General features: G+C 32.8%; 1 protein-coding gene across 1 annotated transcript; it reads right to left on the bottom strand.

Moving 5' to 3' along the window:
• Positions 1-849: 849 nt before the first annotated feature.
• On the bottom strand, positions 850-7,182 carry six7 (SIX homeobox 7). The gene is made up of 3 exons (XM_058783324.1): positions 6,474-7,182; positions 3,315-3,469; positions 850-1,905 (listed from the first exon to the last, which is right to left on the bottom strand). Exons 1-3 carry the CDS (start codon positions 6,909-6,911, stop codon positions 1,701-1,703), a joined length of 798 nt encoding a protein of 265 aa, XP_058639307.1. The 5' UTR covers positions 6,912-7,182; the 3' UTR covers positions 850-1,700.
• Between the last annotated feature and the right edge of the window lie 11,896 nt (positions 7,183-19,078).

Below are 19,078 nucleotides of genomic sequence, written 5' to 3'. Positions count from 1 at the left end.
AAAACGGTAAAATAAAAAAATTAGATCCCAAAAGAAAAACCTTTTATCTTGCAGAGTTACACTTTAAAAATGTGCAATTTAATGGAAAATAATGCAAAAAGTTGTATAGTAGAAAACTGTTGATTGTTGAAATTATTTTACAGTAACTGTATTTTATTTGTATATGAATTTTTATGCATTATATTTTAGAAAACAATAGATATTTAAAAAAATATATGGTTAAAAACAGGAGTATTGTGAAATATTATTATAATTTAAAATAACTGTTTTCTATTTTCAACCTAGAATTAAACTGCTGGTTTCGTCTGGCCAGAAGAGAACGGCACACTTTCTCGACTCACTATTTCCCGGTTTAATACTGTAAAGCTGCTTTGACACAATCTGCATTGTAAAAAAGCACTATATAAATAATGAAATGAATAACGATATGTAAATTACTGTAAAATATTACCTTATAATTGAGAAAATATATACATAAAAGTATAAAACATAAAATATATACATAAAATATTAAACTGCTTTTTATGAAAATAAGGTGAAAATATATTATATTTAGCAATGCAATACATATACTTTTAGAATAAAATACATGTATGGATCAGAAGATCAGAATTTCTTCTTTTGTGTTTTACAGAAAGTCATGACCGTAAGTAAATTCTGATAATATTTTAATTTATTCCTTCAAATGGTGATTTAGGTTTTGTAAAGCTGTATTATTTGAACGGGTCATTTAGTTGATGGTTATAAGCTACTTGTACACTTGTTACAAGTGTACAACAGCCTTCGTCTTACCAGCTGTTTAGCATCTACAATTCACACTTTGAGTCTCTTAGCTTCAAAAATAATTTCATTTATTTCAAAATTGCAAACAACAGACAAATGAAAACAAGACAGTCCCGTTCTTCATGTGACTTCGGTGAGTATGGGTGTGGAAATTATTAATGACGGACGATCATAGTTTGATGTCGTCCTCAAAGTGTAGGCACATAAAAAGCTGAGTGACTCTGTTCACTGAAATGATGTGTCATCTGTGAGATGTTAATATAGAAACCTGTTCCGTCGTTGTTTATGAATTCAGAAATTCACAGCATATTTCAAGGTAAGCAGCATTAATATTCCATTACATGCGAGTTAATCTACGTTCATCCAGACTACATGATTATATTCACAGTTCAATGGACCTAAATCTTCATTTAACAACAAAATGCACAAGCAACTGACACAACCTACACTATATTCTTATGAAAACATACAGCAGCAAGTTACTTCTACCTTCTGTTTTCAGCGTGTTTCTTTTTTTGGACAAGCATATCAAACCGTTTCACGTTTGTAGTGCTATGAAAGGCCTGGCTGGACGATCTAGACTAGACTTTCAATACAAAATTTGCATAATATATGTCCTTCTGCGTGATATGCCTCATATTTTGTGCCACCTGAGTATTAGAATGATTGAAAAAGCCAATGAACCTGAAGAGATTGATTTGGCACGTGCCTTTTGAGAGGTCCAGTCTTAAAATTGTAGCTCCTCTTTGGTCAGGGACGGACCAAACACGAAAAAGGGAGTAACTGAGAACTTTGTCCTTTTTAGTCAGATTTCTTAACAGCAAATCGAGCTGATTTCTCAGTCTTTCCTTTAAGTGCATGTATAAGCAGCAGTCCAGATGCTTCAGACTCTCATGTGTTTCCGGCGCAGGCGTTCTTCACGACTCAAAGTCGCTGTCGCTGCTGACGGATATGTCCGGCGTGGAGGCCCCGGTCCCCCGCGGCCCCGTGCCCGAGCTGCAGTCGCTGTTCTCCCCTGGGCTCCGGGGACGACACGGTGAGGAGCCCTGGAGGTGCGCGTTGTGCTCCGAGGAACATTCTGGAGAGCTTCCAGAGGGAAGGAGGGAGGAATCTTGCTGCATCCTGGGGAAAAAAAGAGAGGTAGATGAATATTTACTCTTGAGATGCAAATCAATAATATACAATAATGAAAATTCCACTATGAAGAACCTTCATGGAACCATTGATGCCAAAAAAGAACCGTTATTTTTAAGAGTGTGAAAGGACCATAAGGGAAGTCCATGTAACTTGAGCACTTTATTAACCCTTCTGAAGCTATACAATATTTGGTGTCAGAAACGCACCCAAATTTAACTTGTAACTCATATGCGAATATAGTCATATGCATACTTTTATGGTGCTTTTGTCCTAATATTAATTAATGGACCTGAGCAAACATGAATTAACAAAGAACAGTTTTACACTTTTATTACTTAACAATTGAGAAAATGTTTAGAATATTTAACAAAGCAACTTTTACAGTAAAACAGTAAAATAAAAAAACCTTTTATCTTGCAACCGTTACACTTTAAAAATGTGCAATTTAATGGAAAATAATGCAAAAAGTTTTATGGTAGAAAACTGTTGATTGTTGAACTTATCTTACAGTTACTGTATTTTATTTGTATTTGAATTTTTATGCATTATATTTTAGATAACAATAGATATTTTAAAATGTAAAATAACTGTTTTCTATTTTCAACCTAGAATTAAACTGCTGGTTTCGTCTGGCCAGAAGAGAACGTATTTCCCGGTTTAATACTGTAAAGCTGCTTTGACACAATCTGCATTGTAAAAAGCGCTATATAAATAATGAAATGAATAACGATATATAAATTACTGTAAAATATTACCTTATAATTGAGAAAATATATACATAAAAGCAATATACATACTTATACAGTATAATATTAAACTGCTTTTTATGAAAATAAGGTGAAAATATATTATATTTAGCAATGCAATACATATACTTTTAGAATAAAATACGGTTATTTTTTTACAAGTATGGATCAGAAGATCAGAATTTCTTCTTTTGTTTTACAGAAAGTCATTTACGTTATTAGTGTCTTTAGTATATTTAATATATTGTAGTATTTATTAAAGTTATATATATATATATATATATATATATATATAATACTAAAAATATAAGTTTTCAAGTATTTTAGTATTTTATAATGCTTTTGTAATTTTTATTAGATTTGGGTTTTTATATTTCTAATATAGCTTTAATTTCAGTTGTAGTGTAATTTTTGTACTTAAACTAATTGCAGTTAGTTGTTGAGGCAACATTTCTCGTTTTTATTTTATTCAAGCTATATTTCAAATAATGAAAATGATTTTAATAGTTTCGGTTAACATTAACAACACCAAATGAGCAATAAAATACAAATTGGCTAACTAATCATCATGTTGTCTTGTTTTTTGTTTCTCAGCCATTCATTTTTACAGTGTAGCTGTAATAGAGCATGTTGGTTTCGTTTGTGTACCTGTTTTTAGCAGACGCCGCTCTGTCCCGCTGTCTTCTGTTTTTGAACCAGTTGCCCACCTGAGTGGGTGTGAGTCCCGTGGCCTGAGCCAGATGACGCTTTCTGGAGGGGTTTGGATAGGGATCCTGCAGGTACCATTCCCTCAGGAGGCTACGGTTCGCTCCTGAAAACACAAAACCCAGAGTCCAAAAAATCACATTGACTTCAAAGTTACAGTAGCGTTCAAAAATTTGTTGGTAAGAGTAATAATAATAATTTGTTGGAGTTGGTAAGATTTTGAATATTTTTAAAGAAGTCTTTTCTGCTCACCAAGGCTACATTTATTTGATCAGATATACAGTACAACAGTGAAATATTATTAAAATTTAAAATAACTGTTTTCTATTTGAATATATTTTAAAATGTAATTTATTTCTGTGATCAAAGCTGAATTTTCAGCATCATTACTCCAGTCTTTAGTGTCACATGATCCTTCAGAAATCATTATAATATGCTGATTGGCTGCTCAAGAAAGTATTATTATCAATGTTGAAAATGGTTGTACTGCTTCATATTTTTGTGGAAATTGTAATACTTTTTAGGGGGGTTGAATAAAAAGTTCAAAAGAACAGAACTGATTTAAAATATAAATATTTTTAAAACATTATAAAAGTCTTTATTATCACTTTTGATCAATTTAATGCATCCCTGCTGAATAAGTGTTTTTTTTTATTTACCGACTCCAAACATTGAAATGCTAGAGTAGAGTGAATCACAAATTCATCCTTTTTTTTTTAACTAATTTCTTTAATTTTCCAAGAATGTTCCTCGTTTTTTGCATAAATCCTCAGATCTTTGTGCACATTTTCAGAAATGCTTAATGTCTTTTAAAAAGCTCGAGATGGATAACAGCATTAAATCTCATTAAAGCACATTTAAAATAATCAGTCTGCAGGGTAGGATGTATTTATAGATCACTATAACCTGGAGAAACATTGTTATCTGGGTGCTAAAGAGGATCAGTCTCATTACACTGACAAAAAAAACAAAAAAAAAATGCCAGTAACATCTATTCTAAATGAACCAGTTTTGTTCAAGTCAAGAATCAGCTTTCCTTCATATGCACTGTTTACAGTGTTGATTTGTTGCAATTAGCTTCACAGTATACACTCGTAGTCGTGCAATAGTCGATATTTCATCATGATGTCCTTGGAAATCCAAGCTAAGAAGGGCAGAAGTTGTTATTAGGCTTAAAGCACTGTTCTGGGATCAGGCCTTCTGAAGTCAATCCCGGTTTGTGTGTTAAGGCGCTAGTGATCATATACGTCTTATCTCGTTTACCGTCTGCTGCAGTGATTACGCTTCATTTCCTGCATTTCCACCTTTGTGAAGTGAACCGGCACGCAGACCACTTTATAATCCACTTTCTGTTTCAATTCACATTCGGCCTGTCTGCAAAAACAATCACGGACTCAGAGAATCGTTATGAGGGCTTTGCAAAGCAGTTTAGCTGTGAGTTAATCTGGCCACTCGCGTCTGGAGCAGGGTGAAAAGGTAGAAAGTCATCATGGGGAATGAGAGCTTAACTGCCACAGGTGGTCCTCCTCGGCTCAAGAGGCTTAAGAAGCGCCGGCGGCGTCTCAATGCGCCGGGAGAGTCTCTGCCTGCAGGAGCTCGGCATGCTCTCATAGCTGCTGAAGAATAATGCAGTGTTTGCATTGTGGCGTGGAGAATGAAGCGCAATTAATTCCTCATTTGTTTGCACTGCGACTGTTTAAATGTAGAGCTATTTCTACTTCCAAATGACTTTGTTTGTCATTGCCTAATATAGTCAGGTTGATTCAGTCACATTCAATTATATTTTTGCCTGGAATTGAGCCAGGAGAAGTAGATTTTACAACAAGAAGCACTTTTGTTTTTAGATGACGAAACATTTTAGTGCACAAACAATCAGATGCAAAGCCTGATTCATGTACACTTTGTTTTGAAGTATTGCACTTTCAGCATGCTTCTGTCATTTAGACTTTGTTAGACTTTAAGTTACACTGTAATTGTTTTTCAAAGTTGTAAATAAAGACGATTGTAGCTCGTTTAACAAAAATAAATAAATTTTCAGTGTTTTTGCTTAAAAATGTCATGTTTAATTCAGTGTTACTTGCCGTTTCTTTCTAATCATTTGTGAAATTTAGTAATTTCTGACTGAAAATTATTACATTTTTTAGTGTATATATATATATATATAGTGTGTGTGTGGTGTTCTAGTTGATCAACAGATATTGATTTTGTAATATTTTTCATAATATTTACATTAAATTCACTATATTACAAATATTATATAATTTATATAAAGTCATTCTGAAAATAAAACTTTTGTAGCCTACCTTATTTACCCGTAAGGGTGCATATTAGTAGGCTACTTTAAAGGTACATACTGCGGTGGCCAAAATGATTAGAACTTTAGTATTTTCAGCAGTAAAACATGGTTTTAAGTCAGATATTTCTATCTTTTGCTGTAGTGTGTCAGTAGGAAATATCAGTTTACATTTCCAAACATTCATTTTGCCATTAATTGTAGTAATCCAGTGAGATCTTTGTTTGCTCCACACAGAGATCTGATCTGATCATCATCAGTCTGTCTGGAATGATATGAAGAAACAGAACAAACTGAGACTCAATCCAGAAGAACTGTGTCTCCAAGACGCTTCAAGAAGTGCACCGAGGGCAAAAGGATGCTCACACCAAATGTTGATTTAATTTAGTTACTAGAAGTTAATTAATAAAGAAAATCTATTTATGACATTATCATGACAGCATCCTCATTTTACAGCATTTTTGCACAAGTGCCTAAAACTTTTAACAGTACTGTAGCTACTGACTTCATTTTTTAGTTACTCCCTAACATGGATTTTCCTGAGAATGTTTTGCATGTGTCTCACCTTAAAGCAATGCGCCTTCTCTCCAGCCCATTTTAAGCTAGCAATATAATCATTTTTAAACAATAGTTGACTTAAATAAAACAACCCAGCATGTTGGGTAAAAACATTAACCCAACCAGCTGGGTCAAAATAACCCAGCATGTGTTCTGTGCAATATTTACCCAGCGCTGGGTTGCCAAGTAACCCAAGTCGGGTTGTTTTTCTTAGTTACTCCCCAACACAGATTTTCCTGAGAGTGCACAATGAAGTTTTGCGCGTTTCCCGTGTGTCTCACCTTAAAGCAGTGCGTCTTCTGCTCTCCGTCCCAGATGGTCCGAGGAAGGGGGAACTTCTTCCGGATTCGGTACTTCTCCACGGGACCCAGCGGCCTCCCCCTCAGGCGCTCCGCCTCGCGATAGTGCGCGTCCAGCCACAGGTCCTGCAGCTTGGCGTGAGACTCCCGAGTGAAGCGGTGGCTCTGCAGGATCTGATAGAGAGCCTCGAAGTTCCCGCCGTGGAAGGCGACCAGCGCCCGGGCGCGCATCACCGACTCCTGCCGGTTGAGCAGCTCTCCGGCGGAACCGGGCACCGCGGCGGGCAGCGACCAGAGGAAGCGACCCAAGCGCTCCATGTCTCCAGTCTCCTCCAGATTCTCGCAGACTCGAGCCACCTGCTCAGGTGTGAACAGCGGCAGAGGAAACATGGCTAGGTTTTAGGGTTGCGTTGGCGCGTCTGTTTATATCACCATTGCGCGCAAGTTTAGCTTTCCAATCACTCCAGGATACACCTGTTATATAATGCCCCTCTAAAGCGACCGATTTCCCGGTAGGATCTGGGGGGGATCGCGGAACGGCGGTGTCTTCCAGTTCTAGTAAAGGAGGAGCGGCAGAAGTCAAGCCTATTTATAGAGAGATAGAATTAGCATCTTTGCGCTTGTTTTGAGGAGGATTATGCGCCTCGGTCATTAGCCGCTCGGCGGGGGTGCTGTTCGCGGAGGGACTGACGGGATGATCGGGTTGTTTGACTAACTGAGGAGCACATTAACTGTCACAGACTTATTTCTTTCTGCTGGATGAATGGAAACCTGATGCAGCCAGTGAAAACCGTTCTGGTCTATATAGCACATGATCATTCATATAGCACTATGAATGCATGAACCATGATGCATGTTTTTTTTTTTTTTGCATTTAGAATAATTTAGCATTTAATTATTACATCTATCAAACGAGTTGCAGATTATTTCTGGTTGATGACTGACTAGTCACTTGCTTCTTACTAGTAGGTGAAATAAGAATATGGCAATTTCTATTTAAATATTTTAAAATAATTAATAATAATAATAAATAAACTATAATAAAATGTTAATTACAAAGAACAAATATTTAACAATATTTGTAGTAATTAAAAAATATTTATAAATATTCTTTATAAAAATTATTATTAATATTGTCTATCTTTGTAACCCATAAAACCTATGCCTTGTTGGTGAAAATGAGTAGAAAACTTAATTTAAAAATCAAAACAATTATAAAAAATATTATTTTGCACAGACAAAATGCTGAACTGTGCCAAAAATGGAATTGAGAAAAATTCCTTTTTTTAAAATTATTATTATTTTTTTTTTTTGATTGAATTTTGATCAAACTGATGTAGATTTTCACACTTTTCTCTGAACAGTTCAGCCAGTCCTGAACTGAGGAGCACATTAACTGTCAGAGACTTATTTCATTCTGCTGGATGAATGGAACCTGATGCAGTCAGTGAAAAGCGTTCTGGTTTATATAGCACATGATACCTGTTCTACCTGTGAATGAGATGCAGTGCTCAGCGATGTGAGATTGAGAGATTATTAGCACAATTTTAACTACTCTGTTAAAAATGAAGGTACACTGTAAAAAGTGATAAGTTTACTTAACTTAAAAAAATTTAGGAAACCCGGTTAAGTAAATGATCATTTAAAAAAATAAGTTAATTGAATTGTCAAGTTCACTTAACTTTTTTTTATTATTATTATGTACTTAATCATTTTAAGGCAACGGGTTTCCTCAATTTTTTAAGTTAAGTCAACTTATCACTTTTTACAGTGTAGGCTATCTTGTTTGGTGTTGATGTTTCCATGAACATCCATGGAACTTTTCCATTCCACAGAAGGTTCTATATAGTGGAAGAAGGATCTTTTTTAGATTATTAAAGATTCCTAATATTTCGAAAAAGTGGTTCTTTTAAAGAACTGTTTGCTTCTTTGAGGAAATGGTTCTTCTATGTCGTTGCTGTGAAAACCCACTACTGAAACCTTTAAGTAGCCTACATTAAAGGTAATGAAATGTCTTCGTTATGGGGTTAACAGAACTATTCAAGCTGATATAAATACACCTTACTGTTCTTATTTTAGATATCAAATTATCATGTAGGATGCATTTTTGCATGCACTATTCACGTCTGATTTCTTGAAAGTTTGAAAAATTAAACTCATGTCTTATGTTAAAATATTTGCTGGTATAAAGATATAATGGCATTGATGAACATGCAAGTGATTTTTTTGTAATTTACAAATTGTGCACGTACATGATGCATGCATTTTTTTTTTCTTAAAAATAAGTTGCATTTATAATAATTTAGCATTTAATTATTAAATCTATCAAACGAGTTGCAGATCATTTCTGGTAAATAACCGACTAGTCACTTGCATGTTAAATAAGAATATAACAATTTCTATTAAAATATTTTAAAATAATTAATAATAATAAATAAATACATAAACTAATTTGCATTACAAATAACAAATATTTGTAACCCATAAAACCTACTGCCTTGTTGGTGAAAATGAGTAAAAACTTTAAATTTAAAAATCAAAATAATTATAAAAACATTATTTTGCACAGACAAAATGCTGAACTGTGCCAAAACTGGAATTGAGAAAAATGTCCAAAAGTTTTCACACTTTTATTTTCAGATTTATTTTTGATTTTTTTGGCTGCATTTTCCCTTATTGGACAGAAAGATGCTCTAAGCATTTGTAGCCTTCTCAGTGAATCCTTCTTCTGTTTCGCTCGGGCGCTGTATGTGATAAACAGGCTCATGCAGTCAGAAGGTAAATGGACCAGAGGCCTGGGGTGTTGTCATACTGCCTTTAATTGGGATTTGATCGGAGCGAGGCGCTTAGGCCATGGAAATCACGATCACATGCCGGTCTGAGGAGACGTTTCGAGATGCATGTTGCCTAAATCGCTTCAGAATCCACCACAATCCCGAATGACTAATACCTCTTTAATTAATCTGGACGCGGTTGCACCGTCTCCTCTGTGACCCTGGAGCAGCTCTGAGCGCCTGATGCCCAACAGCACCTTAGGCCACTTTATTACAATAATATCCCCCTCCAGATCTCCTGCCCATTAATCAGGCCGGCACAAGACAATTTTACTATTAATCCGGTTTAACATAAGCATCTGTCAACAAATTGGTTAAACAAACCTGCAACTATACCCTTACTGCGGAAATATGCCGGGCTGAGGCTGATTACACGTCTTGTGGACTCACTGTCAGTTTTCATGAGTTTTTTAGTAATCAAAGTTCTTGACGTTTCATTACACTTTCTTCAGATCAGTGTGTTTTGTTTCACAACTTATGTAACTTAATGTTAATAAATAAATATCTGACATCAGCTGTATATATATATATAGCATGGAGAATAATATATATTAATAATAATAATATCTTTTAAAGTTTATATATATATGCATTTTTATTCTTCCTAAGATTAAAAAAAAAAACATAATGGCACCTTATAAAAAAGACCTACTAATAATAGTAATATAATACTAATAATACATATACTAGGTACTAATTTTTGATTGCTTCTCTTGTCATCATCTGTAAGTTGCTTTGGATAAAAGCATCTGCTAAATGTAATGTAGTTATAATGATGTCACAATAATATCATACTTTTATTGAGGATTTTATATAGGAAACAGATCATATCAAATATACATAGACATATCGAATAATTAATAAATAAACAAACAAACTAATACACAATCATTCAGAATCATTATTAAGGAGACACAGACCTGAAATATAGATATAGACACAATTTCCTTTATTTTATACTTTTATCATATGCATTTTGTTTTCCAGTCAACATACATTAACATTTTTTAATATAATGACAGAATTTATGCTTTTTTTTTTTTTAACACTCTTTGATAGAATGATTCAAATATTTAAAATTCGCTTTAAATCACTTTTTTTAGTTCCAGTTTTGTGGAATGACCATTCTGGGTTTTTTTTTTAAAGTTCATAATCACCGTTACATTTCTGAAGAAAGTATTGACTTCATCGGTCATCGGCATGGATTTTAAATTTTTTTTGTTCAGACCTTCTCATGAATCTTTAAAAGAAGCACTGTGTGCTGAAACAGATCGTGTCTGTGCAGCGTCTGCAGACTGCATATGGCTCATAATCGTGCTCTCGGGGCAACTGATGTTAAATCTTCATACGGACTGCTCAGTAAAGGTTGCAGTCAGGTGAAGGTCGAGATTTGGAGGCTTTTATCTGATCTGTCTAGATCTACATTGATCTGTCATTATGGGGGGATTTGTGTATTCTGAAAGTTTGTTGTCATGAAGCACAAAAGCCTTTGTTATTCCATTAACATCTGTTACCTGTAATAAATCACTGCTAATACACTCTTGCAGGACATTAATAATGATCTAATTAATAATACTTAAATAAGAATACTCAAAAAGTCCTATTATTATTATTATCATAATTATTACTGTATTTGTGTGTATATAAAATATCAGTCGTTTTTTTTTTTTACAAAAAATTGTTTATGCATATATTAATACCTTTACAGCACAAAAGTTAAAAATAAACAAAAATATAATAATAATGATGATGATGATGATAATAATATTTATTATTATTATTATTATATGAGCTGATTTTAGCCATTTTAATTTGACAAATTATATAATTAAAATTAAAAACATTAAAGTGATCAAATTTATTAATCTGACTCTCAGATGCTGCTATTAACACACACACATTTGTTTTTGTGAAAAGTGGGGACATCCCATAGGTGTAATGGTTTTTATACTGTACAAACTGTATGTGCTATTGCCCTACACCAACACTACACCTAACCTACCCCTTACAGGAGACTTTGTGCTATTTCAGATTTTCAATAAAGTCCATTCTGTGTGATTTATAAGCGTTTTGAAGTGGGGACATGGGGTAATGTCCTGAAAAGTCACCCTCTGCTTGTAATACCTGTCATACCCTTTTCATTATACAAATTTATGTCCTCATTTGTCACAAAAATGCACGCACGCGCGCGCACACACACACACACGCAGCACGCAAACATGTCCAATCTGTTTTAACACTTCAAGAACAGACTGACTCCAAATCTGCTTAACACTTCCCAAGCTTCTACAAGAGGATGAATCATAAGATGAAGATGGGCTGTGTGTGTGTGTGTGTGTGTGTGTGTGTGTCTCACTTATTGACTTATTGATCGATACTTCAGTCAGTGAATGAGAGTAAAACACTTGGCTTGTAATCCAACAATTTTGTGGTCTTCATTCTCCTTTAATCTGTAAAACATTATGAGTGATTTGGAAATTGTGAATTTAATTTTCCCTCTAAAACCTTAATTAATTAAGGTTCTATGATCACTTTTATAAATCACTGTTATTACTTTTATTTCAGTCGGTTTCAGTGTGTCAGTGTCATGTTTTTGTTTTGTAAAAATATTGGTAAATATGCAAAACCTTTAAAATAATAGTACAATTTTATTATCTAAAGTGATAATATTGAGTAAATGAGAGTAAATGATTTTGTTTTAATATGCAAAACATAATAAGTGCATTATCATACATAATGCTGTAGCTGTTATTTCTGTCATTATTTTTTAAATAACATTAAAATATTACTTTTTAATAAATTAAAAAATTAAATTAAAAAAATTAATTAAAAAGCAAAACATGGCTTTAAGAAATCTTGTTTTTAATTGATTCAGATGTTCTAAGGTGATTAAGTTTGTTATTGTTTTTCAAAAACAATTACATTTAATTAAATTTTATTTAAATCAGTTAAAAGGAATAGCTGCCATTTCTGTCATTATTTTTTAATATTACAATATTACATTTAAATAAATTTAAATGATAAATTAAAACAATGCTTTTAAATGTTTGATGTTCCAATGTTTTTCCAAATTTTAGTTAACATGGAAAACCTTTAAAAAATTAAATATTAAATTGAAATCAATAAAAAGTAATAGGTGGATTATCAAAAAATGAATAATGCTGTAGCTGTCATTATTATTATTGCTTTTTTGCTGCACACCAACCAGACCAACAGATTGCAGTTCCTACAGACAGATTAAAAAATTACAAAATCAATCAAATGCTAATTGTATGCACAATATGCTTATTAATTATCTGGTCTTTGTTTATATGGTTTATGATTGGATAAGCCGAGTTCATGTATGAAGTGTCTCTTCACATTATTTCCAGTCTTTGCCATGGAACCCCACTTGGCATAATTAATTAGGCTTAAATTGGGCTCCTTAACGTGGCCAGCGGGCAGAAGCTGCGGGTGGGATGGAGAATTACCACGGCCTAGAAACCCACACAAACACACTTAACAAGTAAATGGGTGGAGAACTAATTAGTGTTATCTGCTTATCATGGAGCACCTCATTTACCCAAGACAAGAGCGACACACAATCACAAAAATGTGCTTAAGGGCTGAAACACACACACACACACACACACACACACTAATACCCTATTGCAAACAGCTAATTACAAACTCGTTTGCAAATCAATGCCACACTGTTGCCATATCCCCTCCTCCCTCCACACAAAACACACTAAATAAACGGCTGCTCCACTTCCCCGCGTTTCGTTGTGGAGTGGAGGAGGAAAGATAAACTGTTTTCCAATCAGCAAAATAGGAAGAGTACAAACACACACACGTTTGTTTCTCTATCATGGTGACTTGTGTTGTGTGTGGGTTTTTTATATTTATTATATTATATTATTAAAGATATTTTAGGGCATTAAGCTGTTTTATCTACTGGGCAACTAATTTTCTTTTTATATTTTTATTTCTTTATTTGTATTTTTATATAATTTAATACAAAATACTATAATATAATATAATATAATATTTAGGAATTTTAGGACATTTTATTAAGTCGTTTTACTCATATATTATATATTATATATTATATATATATATATATTATATTATATTATATTATATTATATATTATATATATTATATAAAAGATATTTTAGGGCATTAAGCTGTTTTATCTACTGGGTCAGTAATTGCATTTTATATTTTTAATTTCTATATATATATTTGTATATAATATAATATAATATAATATAATATAATATAATATAATATAATATAATATAATATAATATAATATAATATAAATTCAAGAATTTTAGGCCATTATATTATTTGATTTTATAATTTTATTATTTGACTTGTCTTTCTTATATTTGTATTTTTGTCTTTTTTTTATTATATTATATTTATTATTTTTAGGGCATTTTATTGCGCGGTTGCATTTATTGGGTATAGATAAATCTAAGAATGTAAACACAAACAGGTAAGCTGAATAATTAAAAAATTCCCATTTAGTTTAATGTTAAGATGTAAATGTGATTTTCAGGACTTGTAAGGTGGTGAAGTTTATTGTTGGTTTGATTTGGGAATTTATTCAGTCTTTGATTTCGGTATGTGGTCACAAACTCACCTGCTGACCTTATTCACGCTTATTCACAAGTGTTTATTCACATTTTATAGTTCAAGAAGTTCTAGCAAGCTCTGTTGATTATTAAAGAAAATATACAATGGACAAGAAGACATGTGATGCTTTTGGTTGTATTGAAGTTGTGTTGAATCTGAAAGTGAGAAAATCATATTCCAGTGACTGTTGTTGTTGAACTGCAGTGAACACACAGCTCTCAGACAGTAAATGCCCCACCACTTAAGATCAGCTTACTAAAGCTAACCAGTGGAGCTAATTTAAGCATCTCCATTCGTAGAAAATAGCTGGCAGTGGAAGCGTCTCCAGTTTGTTTGTTTGTTGGCTGAATGTGATTGGCCTCTGACACAATCAGAGAGAGAGTCTCAGTGTTCAGACTCTCATACAGGACATCAATATTCCTCGTTACTCCATTAGAGGAACTATTCTGGTTTCTAGGCAAATTTTTACTGACGTGTCTTAAGTATTATTACTTTTTGTCATTGTTTTGTTTAGGATGAGTATATTAACAACAGGAGTTTAAAAAGGTCAGTAAGATTTTTTTTTTAAATACTTTTATTCATAAAAGACACATTCAATTGATTAAAGTAACGGTATAGATATTTATAATATTACAAAAGATTTCTATTTCGAATAAATTCTGTTCTTTTAAACTTTTGTATTCATCAAAAAAAAAAAAAAAAAAAATCATCATCAAAAAATGTCACAGTTTCCACAAACATATGAAGCAGCACAATTGTTTTCAACATTGATAATAATCAGAAATGTTTCTCGAGCAGCAAATCATCATATTAGACTGATTTCTGAAGGATCGTGTGACATGAAGACTGGAGTAATGATGCTGAAAATTCAGCTTTGATCACAGCAATAAATTATATTTGAACAGATATTCAGATAGAAAATTTTTATTTTAAATTGTAGTAATATTTCACAATTTCTCTGTATTTTTGATTATTAAACGCAGCCTTGGTGAGCAGAAGAGACTTCTTTCAAAATCAAAATGCAGTGTAAATCTGTCTCACAACCACTTAAAAAGATCAATAAACAAAAGTGATGATATATAGATGTTATGATTGGCTTCTCTTGACCTCTGTAGTGATACCTGATCATAACAGCACTTCTGGTTTGCAGGATTTATTGGGGCTCAGGAATAAATGATTTGTATGATATAACAGGTGTTACTGGAGTTGTTTAGGAATCCTGCAGGGCTCATCCTGACGGCTTATTCTCACCTAATACTTTAATACTCATTAAGGCCTGCCTCTGTGACTTCCAGCATCACCCTGATCCGCTCACAAGCCCCGCCCACAGGACCTGTCCATCACAGAACAGCAAAAGAATTACAATGTTATAGTCTACTCTTGACTATATATGAGTCCAGAATGCAGCACTGTGTTAAAGTCTTTTATTCTGTTCAGCACAAGATTTAAGTGTACATTCAGGTGTTTTACTGTTTAAGAAATTGCACATCTGCATTAACTTACAGTAATAGAATGTTAAAAATTTATTCAAAATATGCTAAATCTTTCTGCCAGTGATATCAGAATGACCTTCTGACCTAATGATGTTTCCTCCTCTCTGTCTCTCTTTCCTCTGCTTTTATTCTCCTTTTCTGAATCATTTTTACACTTGCTGTTTCTTCAGTTGTCAAGCTTCAACTTCAAAAGAAAAAAAATATATACATTTCAGCTCTAGAAATAAAGTGCTACATTCACTCTTAAGATTTTTTTTTTTTAAAGTGGCAGTATTGTTTTATTAGACACATGATAATTTTTTTTTAAAAGGAAATGGTCAGTTTCTCAGTCACTTGTGTTGTGTGTGTGAGAGAAACAGATGAAGGTGTGTCTTGTTATAAATGCAATTGCATCATTTTGTGTTGCATTTAAAGCAGTATTCTTCGTTCACTTGATTCAGCTTTACTTTAAAGTGTTTTCATTTAAGCGTTGCGTCATGTACTGAGGTGAGCACCTGGGCGTCCATCTGTGTTTGTGTAAAATCCAATGAAGCGCAGGCTATAATGCTGCTGGATTGCTCTCCTGTGTCACTCCTGCTGTTTTAGTGTCGTCTTTCATTAGAGCTGCCCTACACATGATCACGGTATTAGCAGGATCGGTTTAAAACACCGGCAGCCAAAGCATCCAATGACACATGTCTCACTGCCCCACTGATGACAGACAGCTTACCTTCTCTCAGAGCTGCCTTTGATTAGGTGAGATGATGTGGACCTCATGTTGTACAACATTAACGAACCGTGTAAGGGAGGTTATAGAATAATATAGATAGATAGATAGATAGATAGATAGATAGATAGATAGATAGATAGATAGATAGATATTACATGATAAAAACTGTAATATATTTTTCTTATACACTATATATGCTAGATAGATAGATAGATATTATACAATATACTGGATAGATGGATAGATGGATAGATAGATAGATAGATAGATAGATAGATAGATAGATAGATAGATAGATAGATAGATAGATAGATAGATATTATACAATATACTAGATAGATAGATAGATAGATAGATAGATAGATAGATAGATAGATAGATAGACAGATAGATAGATAGATAGATAGATAGATAGATATTACACAATATGTAGACATATAATGTAATATATTTTTATTATGCACTATATTCGATAGATAGATATTATACAATATACTGGATAGATAGATAGATAGATCGATAGATAGATAGATAGATAGATATTACATGATAAAAACTAATATATTTTTCTTTACTATATATGATAGATAGATAGATAGATAGATAGATAGATAGATAGATAGATAGATAGATAGATAGATAGATAGATAGATATTATACAATATACTGGATAGATGGACAGATAGATAGATAGATAGATAGATAGATAGATAGATAGATAGATAGATAGATAGATAGATAGATAGATAGATAGATAGATAGATAGATAGATAGATAGATAGATAGATATTATACAATATACTAGATAGATAGATAGATAGATATTACATGATAAAAACTGTAATATATTTTTCTTATACACTATATATGATAGATAGATAGATAGATAGATAGATAGATAGATAGATAGATAGATAGATAGATAGATAGATAGATAGATAGATATACAATATACTGGATAGATAGATAGATAGATAGATAGATAGATAGATAGATAGATAGATAGATAGATAGATAGATAGATAGATAGATATTATACAATATACTAGATAGATAGATAGATAGATATACAATATACTGAATAGATAGATAGATAGATAGATAGATAGATAGATAGATATTACATGATAAAAACTGTAATATATTTTTCTTATACACTATATATGATAGATAGATAGATAGATAGATAGATATACAATATACTAGATAGATAATAGATAGATAGATAGATAGATAGATAGATAGATATTATACAATATACTGGATAGATAGATAGATATTACACAATATGTAGACATATACTGTAATATATTTTTATTATACACTATATTCGATAGATAGATAGATAGATAGATAGATAGATAGATAGATATTATACAATATACTGGATAGATAGATATTATACAATATACTAGATAGATAGATAGATAGATAGATAGATAGATAGATAGATAGATAGATATTACACAATATGTAGACATATACTGTAATATATTTTATTATACACTATATTCGATAGATAGATAGATAGATAGATAGATAGATAGATAGATAGATAGATATTACACAATATGTAGACATATACTGTAATATATTTTATTATACACTATATTCGATAGATAGATAGATAGATAGATAGATAGATATGATAGATAGATATATACATTATATTTTATACAATATACTGGATAGATAGATAGATAGATAGGCAGATATGATACGATATATATTATACAATATACTGAATAGATAGATAGATAGATAGATAGATATAGATAGATAGATAGATATGATACGATATATATTATACAATATACTGGATAGATAGATAGATAGATAGATAGATAGATAGATAGATAGATAGATAGATAGATAGATAGATAGATAGATAGATAGATATGATACAATATATATTATACAATATACTAGATAGATAGATAGATAGATAGATAGATAGATGAAGATAGATAGATAGATATGATACAATATATATTATACAATATACTGAATAGATAGATAGATAGATAGATAGATAGATAGATAGATAGATAGATAGATAGATAGATAGATAGATAGATATTCTTTTCACATGCAAGTGACTAGTCTATTTGTAGTCAACCAGAAATGATCTGCAGTTGTTTGCAACAAACTCTTTGCAAAAATACTCTTGTCTTAACTAAAGGGGTTTGTTGAAACTGATCACTGGGCTTTGTTTTTGTAGAGTCGACACCCACCTGTGCTTTATCTAGCAGCGACTGGCATCAGCCTCTCAGCCCAGTCTGTGTTTACTGGAGTCAGTAACAAAATCTGCTCACACTCTCGTGAGTTGCGTGTGATGAGAAACAAATCGGTCAACCGGACGGAGATGCTCGGCCCAAACCCCCTCACGAGGCCCAGCTGTCCGAGCCTGCCCTTCTCTCCCGGCTCAGGGTGGCTAATCTCAGGCCTGCCTCCCTCCTGCTAGCGCTGCTGCTAATTGCTTGTGTCATAAAGCTCTGTGACCCAAATAAGCCTTGCTCCCCAAAGCTGCTGGGATAAGCCCCACTTTACCTCACCAAACCTGCTTAATAAAACGTCTTATCCACACCAACCCCTCACCCATCATGCCTTCTGCTTCCTCTCCCACATTTCTTTAGGCAAGAGAAGAGAGAGAACAAGAGGTTCAATGCAAACATGTACAGAATGTACAGAGATGACAGACGTCGTACGTTTTCAGAGACATCGCAGATGAAACCTTGAGCTGTTCTGTAAATGGCTTTGGATTAAAGGAACAGTTCACCCAAAAAATCAGGCCGTCCAAGATGTAGATGAGTTTGTTTCTTCATCAGAACAGATTTGGCGAAATGTAGCAGTGCATCACTTGCTCAGCAATGGATCCTCTGCAGTGAATGGGTG

The sequence above is a fragment of the Onychostoma macrolepis genome, chromosome 07 (assembly GCF_012432095.1).
Source record: "Onychostoma macrolepis isolate SWU-2019 chromosome 07, ASM1243209v1, whole genome shotgun sequence".
In the NCBI taxonomy this organism is placed as follows: Eukaryota; Metazoa; Chordata; class Actinopteri; order Cypriniformes; family Cyprinidae; genus Onychostoma; species Onychostoma macrolepis.
The sequence above is the reverse complement of the archived record's forward strand: the minus strand, read 5'-3'. Positions and strand labels throughout refer to the sequence as shown.

What these genes read in the sequence shown, in the direction of transcription:
- six7 (XM_058783324.1), bottom strand. Translation starts at nt 6,911, where the DNA reads ATGTTTCCTCTGCCGCTGTTCACACCTGAGCAGGTGGCTCGAGTCTGC. An exon ending in CGGGAAACGCGCAAAACTTC is followed by an intron (nt 3,470 to 6,473) that starts ATTGTGCACTCT and finishes TCAGGAGCGAAC; the next exon opens with CGTAGCCTCCTGAGGGAATG. An exon ending in GCGGCGTCTGCTAAAAACAG is followed by an intron (nt 1,906 to 3,314) that starts GTACACAAACGA and finishes TTTTTTCCCCAG; the next exon opens with GATGCAGCAAGATTCCTCCC.